Below are 12,243 nucleotides of genomic sequence, written 5' to 3'. Positions count from 1 at the left end.
CACATACACTTAGGTTGGAGTCATTAAAACTCATTTTTCAACCACTCCACAAATTTCTTGTTAACAAACTATAGCTTTGGCAAGTCGGTTAGGACATATACTTTGTGCATGACACAAATAATTTTTCAAAAAATTGTTTACAGACAGATTATTTCACTTATTAACTGTATCACAATTCCAGTGGTTCAGAAGTTCACATACACTAAGTTGACTGTGCTTTTAAACAGCTTGGAAAATTCCAGAAGATGATGGCTTTAGAAGATTCTGATAGGCTAACCTCAATTGGAGGTGTACCTGTGGATGTATTTCAAGGCCTACCTTCAAACTCAGTGCCTCTTCGCTTGACATCATGGGAAAATCAAAAGAAATCAGCCAAGACCTCAGGAAAAAAAATGGTAGACCACATGTCTGGTTCATCCTTGGAAGCAATTTCCAAATGCCTGAAGGTACCATTTTCATCTGTACAAACAATAGTATGCAACTATAAACACCATGGGACCACACAGCCATCATACCGCTCAGGAAGGAGATGTGTTCTGTCTCCTAGAGATGAACGTACTCCGGTGTGAAAAGTGCAAATCAATCCCAGAACAACAGCAAAGGACTTTGTGAAGATGCTGGAGGAAACGGGTACAAAAGTATCTATATCCACTGTAACAACGAGTCCTATATCGACATAAGCTGAAAGGCCCCACAGCAAGGAAGAAGCCACTGCTCCAAAACCGCCATAAAAAAGCCAGACTACGGTTTGCAACTGCACATGGGGACAAAGATTGTACTTTTTGGAGAAATGTCCTCTGGTCTGATGAAACAAAAACAGAACTGTTTGGCCATAATGACTGTCGTTATGTTTGGAGGAAAAAGGGGGAGGCTTGCAAGCAGAAGAACACCATCCCAACCGTGAAGCACAGGGGTGGTTACATCATGTTGTGGGGGTGCTTTGCTGCAAGAGGGACTGGTGCACTTCACAAAATAGATGTCATCATGAGGAAAGAAATGTATGTGGATATATTGAAGAAACATCTCAAGACATCAGTAAGTCAAAGCTTGGTCGCAAATGGGTCTTCCAAATGGACAATGACCCCAAGCATACTTCCGAAGTTGTGGCAAAATGGCTTAAGGAAAACAATTAAGGTATTGGAGTGACCATTACAAAGCCCTGACCTCAATCCCATAGAAAATTATTCACCCAATTTATTGTGCGAAGCTTGTGGAAGGCTACCCAAAACGTTTGACCCAAGTTAAACAATTTTAAAAGCAATGCTATCACATACTAATTGAGTGTATGTCAAATTCTGCTGAAATAAATCACTCTTCTGACATTTCACATTCTTAAAATAAAGTGGTCCTAACTGACCTAAAACAGGGATTTTTTACCAGGATTAAATGTAAAAAAAACTGAGTTTTTAAATGTATTTATGTTTTTAAACTGTATTATGTGACTAGTTAAGTCCATTTGTACTCCTGGACAAATTTAGGTATGCCATAACAGTGGTTGAATAATTATTGACTCAAGAATTTTTGAAACTGTATTTGGCTAAGGTGTATAAACTTCCCGACTTCAACTGTACATACCTCCCTGGCATATTACATAATTAATGCAGCAGCATATAAGACATTTTTGGACTCGTTGTGCTGTGCTCACTTGAACAGGAAGGTGGTCCTTCTTGTGGGCACATTTTGTCATGAACCTTTTCATCAAAGTCTGGCATTCTCTGGATTTATAGTGCTTTCAAAACAACAGGGAACCCGGAAAAAACAAGATTGAAACATGTCGGTGATCTTCAGGTCTAGAAAGAGGCACGAGCTCCCGAGTTGGATGACCGTTCAAAACGTATTCCCACTTGTCTTTAATTAACTCACTGAAGTCTGAGATTTCCAAGTTGTTTTGAACACAGCAGAAATTATGCTGTATTGATAGCATGGCGAATGTATTCAAACCTTTTCTGGCCCATGGTGTTGCCTGTGAATGTTTATCCATTTAAACTAGAAAAAGAGACCCTTATACCCTTATACCCTGACTTGAAGCACACACCCTCCACCGAATAGCAGGGGAAGCAAAATATGGATTGCTTTGCAACACTTGCAGTAAAAAAAATGTTTTAGCTAAACAGGTAGGGGAACAGTAGACTACACATCCTCTACATTTGTCACAATTAAAAACATTCAGGTTAAGTGGGAAAATCCGTAATTGTGCAAAAGACGAAGGACATAACCTTCCAAGAGAAACGATGTACACTACACATTTGATCAGTCAGAAATAGAATTTCTCGATTCTGACATGACAGCGCTACTCTGATTGGCTAGGGATGTCTTCTCCTTAGCGCTAAATGGCTATTCACAGACTCGCCCCTCCTTGCCTCCAGTAAGTTTCATTCTGGAAATTAAAGGTGTGTTTACAATACTTATTTCTTTGAAATATGAACAAGTACGATTTTAAAACAGCTTCACAGTCTAAATCTTAAGAGTAAATGATGTAATTTATTCTTCTGATGCAACACTATCACATACTGTGACAATTTAGATGCAATGATGGTAATAACGATGGTGGGCTCCCTATCGGATATTGGTACAGCCTGAATCCTCTAAACTCGCGATACATGTAACCAGTAGGCTACATTCTCAAGATATCAGACAGTTTCGATGTATCTTATCAGTTCTTGATACATTATATCGCTGGCAGTAGTGTGTTATTATTAGATTGCCCTTTCTCTCTACATATTTTCCATTGAAACATGCTGCGTGTGAGATCGGCATTGTGTCATTCTTGGAGGGGGTATGTAATTTCACATTAACATACACGATACCAACTTACCTTAGCTTTGACTTTTCGTAGCCTAATGTCATTTGCATTATTTCGGTAGTTGATAGTCGATTTCTGACTTATGATTGTTGCTTAACCAGAACGTTTTTTTCCACACTGTACAATTTGCCAATTAGGACAATTACAAATAAACTTCAAATTAAAGGCAATAATGCTGAATGTGTTATGTAATGATTTAAGAATTTCTTTCCTTGCCAGCCACCAGACCCTTTCAACGCGAGCTAAATGAGTTTAAATAAGTTCTTCATGATTTTGTTTCTTCTGGTTAACATTCCAAGGCGCGTGCGTGAAGGTAACAGTTCGCGGAAGTGCACATTCATTCAACAAGCAGCATTGTGACATGACTTGAGCTAAAAAAAAATTGGTTAGTTAAAAGCCTGAAGTGGGACTGGTGTTCTGCAAGAAATGGACTCAAGACACCTTGATATGGGCAAGCCAGCTGCCTGAATTTCTACTCATGTTTGTTTATGCAGTAACCCCAATTAAAACATTATAGGAATTTTGAGTCTCTTTAGAGGTCTATGGTGGTGAAGATCAATAAACATTTAATAAGGTTGTCTTTTGTACACCAGATCACCCATTTTAAATATTTGAATACCAGCCCCTGTCTCCCCGGTTTGAAACTCTGACCTTCACTGACTGTTTAGTTTGGCGGTGTTGTAACTTTTCCACAAATAACTTTTAAATAGACACTTCACCCTGACTCACAGAGAGGAGTGTAATAAGAAAAAAAGCCTTATTGCAATTGTTTGCTTGCTGCTATAGGGAGTCTCGGCCAGAATAACTCATGTGAAATTACCTCTAGTAAATGACTTATTCCAGCTGACACAAGACGGCAGCTTGCCAACATGTAGCAGTGAAGAGGCAGGATGGAATCAGCATGGAGACCACCGGTATACTCATTAGACTGAGTTCAACATTGTACCATGACCACAATCTACATGGCCAGTAAAACCTTATTCGGGTCCAAAGCATTGTGCCTGATTTATACAATGTGAGGATTTGGACTTGCCTCAAAATAAACTTAAATGGCATTCATTCCTATCCATCAACATATTAAAACATAGCTGTATAAAGGGTTAAGAGAATGAATGGCCAGTAGGCTACCTCAGGTATAGGAATATAACACATTGAGGAACACATTTTTCAGGATGAGACACATTCCATCCAGAAATCTGATACTATGTGGAAATATCTACTGCATGCATATGTCTGTCTTCACTTGGTGTGCATTGGTCCTAGCATGTGTGTCTGCTTGTGTGCAGTTTCAGGACCTTCCCCTGTGCAGCTGTTGAGGTGAAGAATGAGCCCATCCTGGGATTCAACGAGGGCAGTCCAGAGAGAGCCGAGCTGCAGAAGGTACACACACAATCATACATGCACACACTCTCAAGCAACATCCACCTGCACCATTCAGTATATGCCCTTTGTGACCTACAACAAGGTCATCTCTCTAAAAGGTGGGGCACAATAATTGTGTGTGTGTGTGTGTGTGTGTGTGATAGGCCCTGGATGACCTGAAGGGGAAGACAGAGGAGATTCCCTGTGTGGTTGGAGATGAACATGTGTGGACCAAAGACATCAGATACCAGCTATCAGTGAGTAGAGTCAACAGCATGTCCCTAATCTGAGCAAACTATTGCTCCATGCTGCCTGCAAATATGGGAGCCTGGAGACTGAATCTCTCACTTTTCACTCACACTGCTGCTCAGATACACAGCATACTGTCTAATCCAAACCGAAGCATTCAAGGCCTGTCAAACTGTAAATGACTGTAAAACCGTTGGGTTATCAGCTGTGTGTTTTCTTCTGTTTCTGATAAGATCCATTGGCTATCATAAACTAACATACTACTTTGCTGGAGGCCTGCCTGTTATTTCTACCTTTTGATAAAGACCAGTACCACACTTTTTTTAACATTTTATTTCCTGAAGGTATTATAACCGATTGTAATTTTATTTTCAAAGCCCTTCAACCACTCACACAAACTGGCCAAGTTTTGCTATGCTGACAAGGTAAACTAAGAGTACAATTCTTCTGTTTTTATGTGTCAGACATTTTCCAAGATTTACATGACATGACTGGATGGTGTTACCTCGGTATGATTGATACAGGACCTGCTCAACAAAGCTATCTTAGCCTCTGTGGCGGCGAGGAGAGAATGGGACCTGAAACCCATCCAGGACCGAGCCCAGGTCCTCTTTAAGGCTGCTGACATCATCAGTGGACCTAAGAGAGCTGAGATTCTGGCCAAGACCATGATAGGCCAGGTACAGTGAACTATTTAGCCTCCATGGGGTTTTCATAGTCTTACTGTATATTTGTGGTATTGTTGAATATCACCAAGGGGATCTCCTGTGTTTAAATTGAGTGATATTCATCCCCTCTGCTTTCTATTTCATATTTTTTCCTTTTTTTCTAGGGCAAAACAGTGGTGCAGGCAGAGATTGATGCGGCTGCAGAGCTAATAGACTTCTTCCGTTTCAATGCGAAGCACGCTGTTGAACTGGAGAGCCAGCAGCCCCTGGACAGTGATGGTAGCACCAACACCATGCTCTACCGTGGGCTGGAGGTGAGCACTCACTGGTCCTAGCATTATCTGTTCAATTTAATAATAGTCAGTCACAGACAAAAACCTGTATACTTGGGGATATGTTAGGATTGATTTCTGTAACTCTTATATTCCAGGACTTTTTATGTCAACACTTTTATTTCCCCTTTAACTATAGGGTTTTGTAGCTGCTGTCGCCCCATTTAACTTCACTGCAATTGGTGGAAACCTAGCAGGTACACCTGCTCTCATGGTAAGTCCCCTCCTACTAACAACAATACAAACATTTCCTTATAGTTGTAATTTACTTGACATTAAGTTCCTTGTGTGTTTTGTTGGTTATAGTCTGAATTGAACTGGACTTTCTTTGTTTGCCCTGGCTCTGTGTTTGTCAGGGTAATGTAGTTCTGTGGAAGCCTAGCGACACAGCCATGTCAGCTAGCTACGCCGTATACAATGTTCTGCGGGAGTCAGGGTTACCCCCCAACATCATCCAGTTTGTGCCAGCCGACGGACCAGTGTTTGGAGACACCATCACTTCCTCTGAACATCTGGCTGGCATCAACTTTACCGGCAGTGTCCCGTATGTGTTTGTCTGTATACGTTTATGTATATTAACCTGAAACTGTCTGCCACTTTTCATTTAGACCAGTTTCACATAATGTGTGATAACCCCTGTATTTTCTTAACAACCCATTCATCTTTTTCAGTACCTTCAAGCGCCTGTGGAAACAAGTGGCCCAGAACCTGGATATCTACAAGAACTTCCCTCGGGTGGGAGGAGGTGGGTTGGAGCAACACCGCCACACACTAGCTGTACAGCCCGTACACCGCCAGGCACTAGCTGTACAGCCCGTACACCGCCAGGCACTAGCTGTACAGCACGTACACCGCCAGGCGCTAGCTGTACACCGCCAGGCGCTAGCTGTACACCGCCAGGCGCTAGCTGTACACCGCCAGGCGCTAGCTGTACACCGCCAGGCGCTAGCTGTACACCGCCAGGCGCTAGCTGTACAGCCCATACACCGCAACACACTAGCTGTTTAATTAGCTGTCCATTGAACATTACATGGGAATATCATCTTTATTCTTATGCCTATGTTGTGGTGTGAATGTTAAAACACTTCAACAAAATTGGGATTGTTAAATGCTTTTTGTTCTTAGCATATTCATTGATGATAGGCCCTGCTTTACTTAATTTCAGAGACATTTCAAGCCTTGATATTGCGATACAACATTCCATTGTGAGATACAGCTTTTGATTGCCAATAGTTAGGCCAAGTGCACGATTCTGACTCCGTTTGCCTGGTAGTCGAGCTGCCTATACTGTGCCTGTCCTCTTTCTCTTCATCCCTCGCTAGCTCGCTATGAAAGATGCAAGTGTTTGTGTTCTCGGAACTACGGCAACTAATCACTCTCCTCCGTTTAAAAAATTCTGAACCTTAGGAGGCGAAGGTCGAGTCATGTGTTGTCCGAAACATGACCTGCCAAGCCACACTTAACACCAGCTCGCTTAACCCAGAAGCCAGCTGCACCAATGTGTCGGAGGAAACACTGTTCAACTGACAACCAAAGTCAACCTGCAGGTGCCCGGCCTGCCACAAGGAGTCACTAGAGCGCGATGAGCGAAGTAAAGCCCCCCCGGCCAATAGTGCGCCGCCCTATGGGACTCCCGGTCATGGTCGTTTGTGACACAAACTAGGATCGAACACCAGGCTGTAGTGACGCCGCAACACTGCGATGCAGTGCCTTAGACCACTGCGATGCAGTGCCTTAGACCACTGCGATGCAGTGCCTTAGACCACTGCGATGCAGTGCCTTAGACCACTGCGATGCAGTGCCTTAGACCTCTGCGCCACTATAATTATGGTTTTATTAGCTGTTTAAATTGTCCATTTGTCACATCCCTAACCTATATCACTCTTTACACATTGCTTCACTGACGTTCTCATCTGTCATGTCTTTCAGAATGCGGCGGTAAGAACTTCCACTTTGTGCACAAGTCTGCGGATGTGCGGAGTGTGGTGACTGGGACCATCCGCTCTGCGTTTGAGTACGGAGGGCAGAAGTGCTCAGCCTGCTCCAGGATGTATGTACCAGACTCCCTGTGGCCCCAGATCAAACAGGGGCTCCTGGACATCCACAAGCAGCTCAAAGTTGGAGACGTGAGTGGGCAACTGACCTTAGCTCTGAGGACTGTCAGTTTCATCAGTGACTGGCACTAGGGTTATTTTGGTGGGAATAGATACAGCCAGTTGAGTTGTTCTGCTGTAGCGGTTCTTTAAAACCGTTGAAGTTTGTACTGTAAGTGTTCATTCGATGTCAGGTTGTTGTTAAGTGTCTTTCTGTCTCCCCTGTCTAGCCTGTGGAGGACTGGAGTACATTCTTCTCTGCTGTGATTGATGACAAGGTACAGTACTGTGACATTTTCACCACACTGTATGCTTGATTAGAACCAGCTTTATTACTTCTGAACAAGATTAATGTTTATATTTTCAAAATGATTTCTTCTTCTTTTAGTCCTTTGCTCGTATTAAGAAGTGGTTGGACCATGCCAAGTCATCCCCTAAGTTGAACATAATTGCTGGGGGCCACTGTGATGACAAGAAGGGTTACTTTGTGGAGCCGACCATCATTGAGAGCACAGACCCACAGGAAGCCATCATGGCCGAGGTAAGACTTGATATTGTAGATCACTTCTTTCCCCATCACTGTTAGCCTATAGAACTTCATAATGTGACTCTGTTATGGACCCGATTAGACAACCTACTGTGATACTATACTTGTTGTGTGTAGGGGCCCTACGCTTGCCTAATTGTTCTGTAACCTGACTAGGCAGGTGCATTACTGTGAAAGTATGAATGTGCGGTCCGGGTTGGGTGTGGTTGTGCCTGGGAACAGAGTGTTTGCTTACTGGGGATCTGGGTGGACAGTTCCAGCGTGACTGGTCGGGCCAGCACAAGGGGGTCGTTGATGTAAGGTTGGTGATTTAAAAACTCCAAAAGGGCATGTCAAACAGAAGATCCAAAAGCTCTGTTGGTCAGTAGATAAACCTCGTTTAGCTGATTAGCTTGGTAATCCCCCCACCTGTGCACACACCAAAGACTTCTTATGCATACCTGAGCTTCGTTGAATGGCCCAGAGTGCCACTTTCCCCAAGGGGTGGGATGTGTAACTGTGGCCTGACTGTGTGCTGACTAACTGGCCTACCACACATACCTACTACATAACATTTCCAGTTGAAAGATCTCATCTGAGAACCATGTGTTCTCACTTCTTTGAACCAACCTACCAGAGTTATACCAGACATACATACCGAACATGTCAGAATTACTTGACAGACTCCGTTTGGTTTGAATTGCTGAAAATGACTGACTTGTTCATTTATCCTTGTCTAATAGATATTGCTGTCTTATGGAGAAAAGGAGCAGGATTATTTTATCAATTTTAACTGAGGCCAGCAGTCAGGCTGAGGGCTAAGTGCTTGGATTAATTTATATACATGTACAATGCCTTCAGAAGGTATTCATACCCCTTGACCTTTTCCACATTTTGTTGGTACAGCCTGAATTCAAAATTGATGAAATAGTTTTTTTCTCTCACCCATCTAGACACAATACCCCATAATGAAAAAGTGATTATTTATAACGAATGTTGCCAATTGAAATACAGGAATATCTAATTGACAGAAGTATTTGCACACCTAAGTCAATACTTTGTAGAAGCAACTTTGACAGTGATTACAGCTGTGAGTCTTTCTGGGTAAGTCTCTAAGAGCTTTCCACACCTGGATTGTGCAACATTTGCCCATTTAATTAATAACGTCAGCATGCTCAAAGGGATATTCAATCATTTTTACCTATCTACCAATAGGTGCCCTTCTTTGCGAGGCATAAGAACAACCTCCATGGTCTTTGTGGTTGAATCTGTTTGAAATTCACTGCTCGACTGAGGAACCTTACAATTATCTGTATGTGTGGGGTACAGAGATGAGGTAGTCAAAACTAATTTTTCAACCACTCCACAAATTTCTTGTTAATAAACTATAGTTTCGGCAAGTCAGTTAGGACATCTACTTTGTGCAGGACACAAGTCATTTTTTCCAACAATTGTTTAAGACTATTTCACTTATAATTCACTGTATCACAATTCCAGTGGGTTAGAAGTTTACATACACTAAGTTGACTGTGCCTTTAAACAGCTTGGAAAATTCCAGGAAATGATGTCATAGGCTAATTGACATAATTTGAGTCAATTGGATGCATTTCAATGCTTACCTTCAAACTTAGTGCCTCTTTGCTTGACATCACGGGAGAATCAAAAGAATTCAGCCAAGGCCTCAGAAAAAAATTGTATACCTCCACATGTCTGGTTCATCCTTGGGAGCAATTTCCAAATGCCAGAAGGTACCACGTTCATCTGTACAAACAATAGTACACAAGTATAAACACCATGGGACCAAGAAGCCTTCATACCGCTCAGGAAGGAGACGCGTTCCGTCATCTAGAGGTAAGTACTTTGGTGAGAAAAGTGCAAATCAATCCCAGAGCAAAGGACTTTGTGACGATGCTGGAGGAAACAGATACTAAAGTATCTATATCCACAGTAAAACGAGTCCTATATCGACATAACCTGAAAGGCCACACAGCAAGGCAGAAGCCACTGCTCCAAAACCGCCAGAAAAAAGCCAGACTATGGTTTGCAATTGCACATGGGGACAATGATGATACTTTTTGGAGAAATATCCTCTGGTCAAAAATATAACTGTTTGACCATAATGCCCATTTGTTATGTTTGGAGGAAAAAGGGGAGGCTTGCAAGCAGAAGAACACCATCTCAACTGTGAAGCGTGGGGGTGGTTACATCATGTTGTGGGGGTGCTTTGCTGCAGGAGGGACTGGTGCACTTCACAAAATATGAGGAATTAAATTTATGTGGATATATTGAAGCAACATCTCAAGAAATCAGTCAGGAACTTAAAGCTTGGTCGCAAATGGGTATTCCAAATTGACAGTGACCCCAAGCATACTTCCAAAGTTGTGGCAAATGGCCATCACAAAGCCCTGACCTCAATCCTACAGAAAATTTGTGGGCAGAACTGAAAAAGCGAGTGTGAGCAAAGAGGCCTACATACCTGACTCAGTTACCAGCTCTGGGGGCCGAAATTCACCCAACTTATAGTGGGAAGCTTGTGGAAGGCTACTCGAAACATTTTTACCCAAGTTAAACAATTAAAAGGAAATGTTACCAAATACTAATTGAGTGTATGTAAACTTCTGACCCACTGGGAATATGATGAAAGAAATAAAAGCTGAAATCATTCTCTACTGAGTTTTTAAATGTATTTGGCTAAAGTGTAATGTAAACTTCTGAATTCAGCTGTATTATGTGACTAGTTAAGCACATTTTTACTCCTGAACATAGTTAGGTATGCCATAAGAGGTTGAATAATTATTGACTCAAGAAATTTCAGCTTTTCTTTTTTAATTAAGGTAATTAATAATTAAGGTAGGTCAATTAATATAGGAATGTATAACTAACTTTCTTAACTCTGTTCTCGATGAACGTCCTGTAGGAAATCTTTGGCCCAGTTCTGTCTGTCTATGTTTACCCTGAGAACAACTACAAGGAGGTTCTTAACCTTATAGACAACACATCACCATACGCCCTGACAGGAGCGGTCTTCGCTCTTGACAAGTAAGTTAGAACACTCCATCTGTTTTTTTATGGTGTGGCATAATTTTACTGTGAAAGGGTTGCTTGCTCCATGAAGACTGAACATAATATAGTTATCCCTTAACTTTTCAGATTTATTATGGATGCCAACCATGCCTACTATGATCTGCTCATTGTTAATAGATTTGACTTTACACAGAAATTGACACTTGTCAAGAAAACGTCCTAATCCTTTAATCATATTTGTTCCAGGAATGTTGTAGATGAGGCAGCTAAGGCCTTGAGGAACGCTGCAGGAAATTACTACGTGAATGACAAGTCCACCGGCTCGATTGTCGCCCAGCAGCCATTTGGTGGCGCCAGAGCTTCAGGTAAAATGACCCACACACCACTCCAAAGCTTTGATATTCATTTGACTGTCAACAGTTCTATGAAGCAGGACTTTTCATGACTCCTGATGAGCTCTCTGTGTCTGACATAATGCCTTCTGCCAACATCATTTTCATTCATATGAAATAGGATGAATATAAGCACTTATGACAGCTAAAACGTGAACATTCTTGTCTGCATAGGTACCAATGACAAACCTGGTGGTCCTCACTACGTCCTGCGATGGACATCCCCACAGGTGGTCAAGGCCACCCACGTCCCGCTCAAAGAATGGAAGTACCCATACATGGGTTAAAAAGACAGTACTGTACCCCCTCCCCAACCATGTGGCCCTCATCCAATCCTAGCTTTGTAGAGGAATCTGTTGGCTTTTTCTCCTATCCCTCTCTCCAGTCAAGACTTACAATGAAATGAAGAGGGGAACCCCTCTCCTTACTCGTCCAAGTTTTAGTCCTTTTTAGCCCTTACAAGCCTGCACTGAAGCTAGACACAAGTACAAATGTAATTATTAGCTCAGGGTTTCCCCAACCTGGTCCTCGGACCCCAAGGGCTGCACGTTTTTGTCCTAGCACTACACCGTTGATTCAAATAATCAACTAATCAAGCTTGGATTATTTTAAATCAACTGTGTAGTGTTAGGGCAAAAACCAAAACATGCACCCCTTGAGGTTCCGAGGACCGAGTTGGGGAAATGCTCTATTAGCCGTTCTAAATTAAAAGGGGGAGCAAAGGTGCCCCTCTCTGGCACTTCATGAGATCAGCAGGAGCTGAGCCAGATCAGATGGCCTGCTAGCTGTACAGA

The 12,243-nt window shown here is 42.3% G+C and overlaps 1 protein-coding gene across 1 annotated transcript; it reads left to right on the top strand.

Moving 5' to 3' along the window:
* The first annotated feature begins 2,598 nt into the window (after window positions 1-2,598).
* aldh4a1 (aldehyde dehydrogenase 4 family, member A1) lies at window positions 2,599-11,872 on the top strand. The gene is made up of 15 exons (XM_020490741.2): window positions 2,599-2,776; window positions 4,090-4,183; window positions 4,330-4,422; window positions 4,792-4,839; window positions 4,939-5,094; window positions 5,247-5,396; window positions 5,554-5,628; window positions 5,771-5,958; window positions 6,086-6,159; window positions 7,344-7,540; window positions 7,738-7,785; window positions 7,896-8,048; window positions 10,951-11,072; window positions 11,304-11,422; window positions 11,624-11,872. The coding sequence occupies exons 1-15, from the start codon at window positions 2,736-2,738 to the stop codon at window positions 11,734-11,736; spliced, it is 1,671 nt and encodes a 556-aa protein (XP_020346330.1). The 5' UTR covers window positions 2,599-2,735; the 3' UTR covers window positions 11,737-11,872.
* The last annotated feature ends 371 nt before the right edge of the window (window positions 11,873-12,243 follow it).

This window comes from Oncorhynchus kisutch, linkage group LG1, assembly GCF_002021735.2.
Source record: "Oncorhynchus kisutch isolate 150728-3 linkage group LG1, Okis_V2, whole genome shotgun sequence".
Taxonomy (NCBI): domain Eukaryota; kingdom Metazoa; phylum Chordata; class Actinopteri; order Salmoniformes; family Salmonidae; genus Oncorhynchus; species Oncorhynchus kisutch.
Note: the sequence above shows the minus strand (reverse complement) of the source record. Positions and strands in the feature narration are given on the sequence as shown.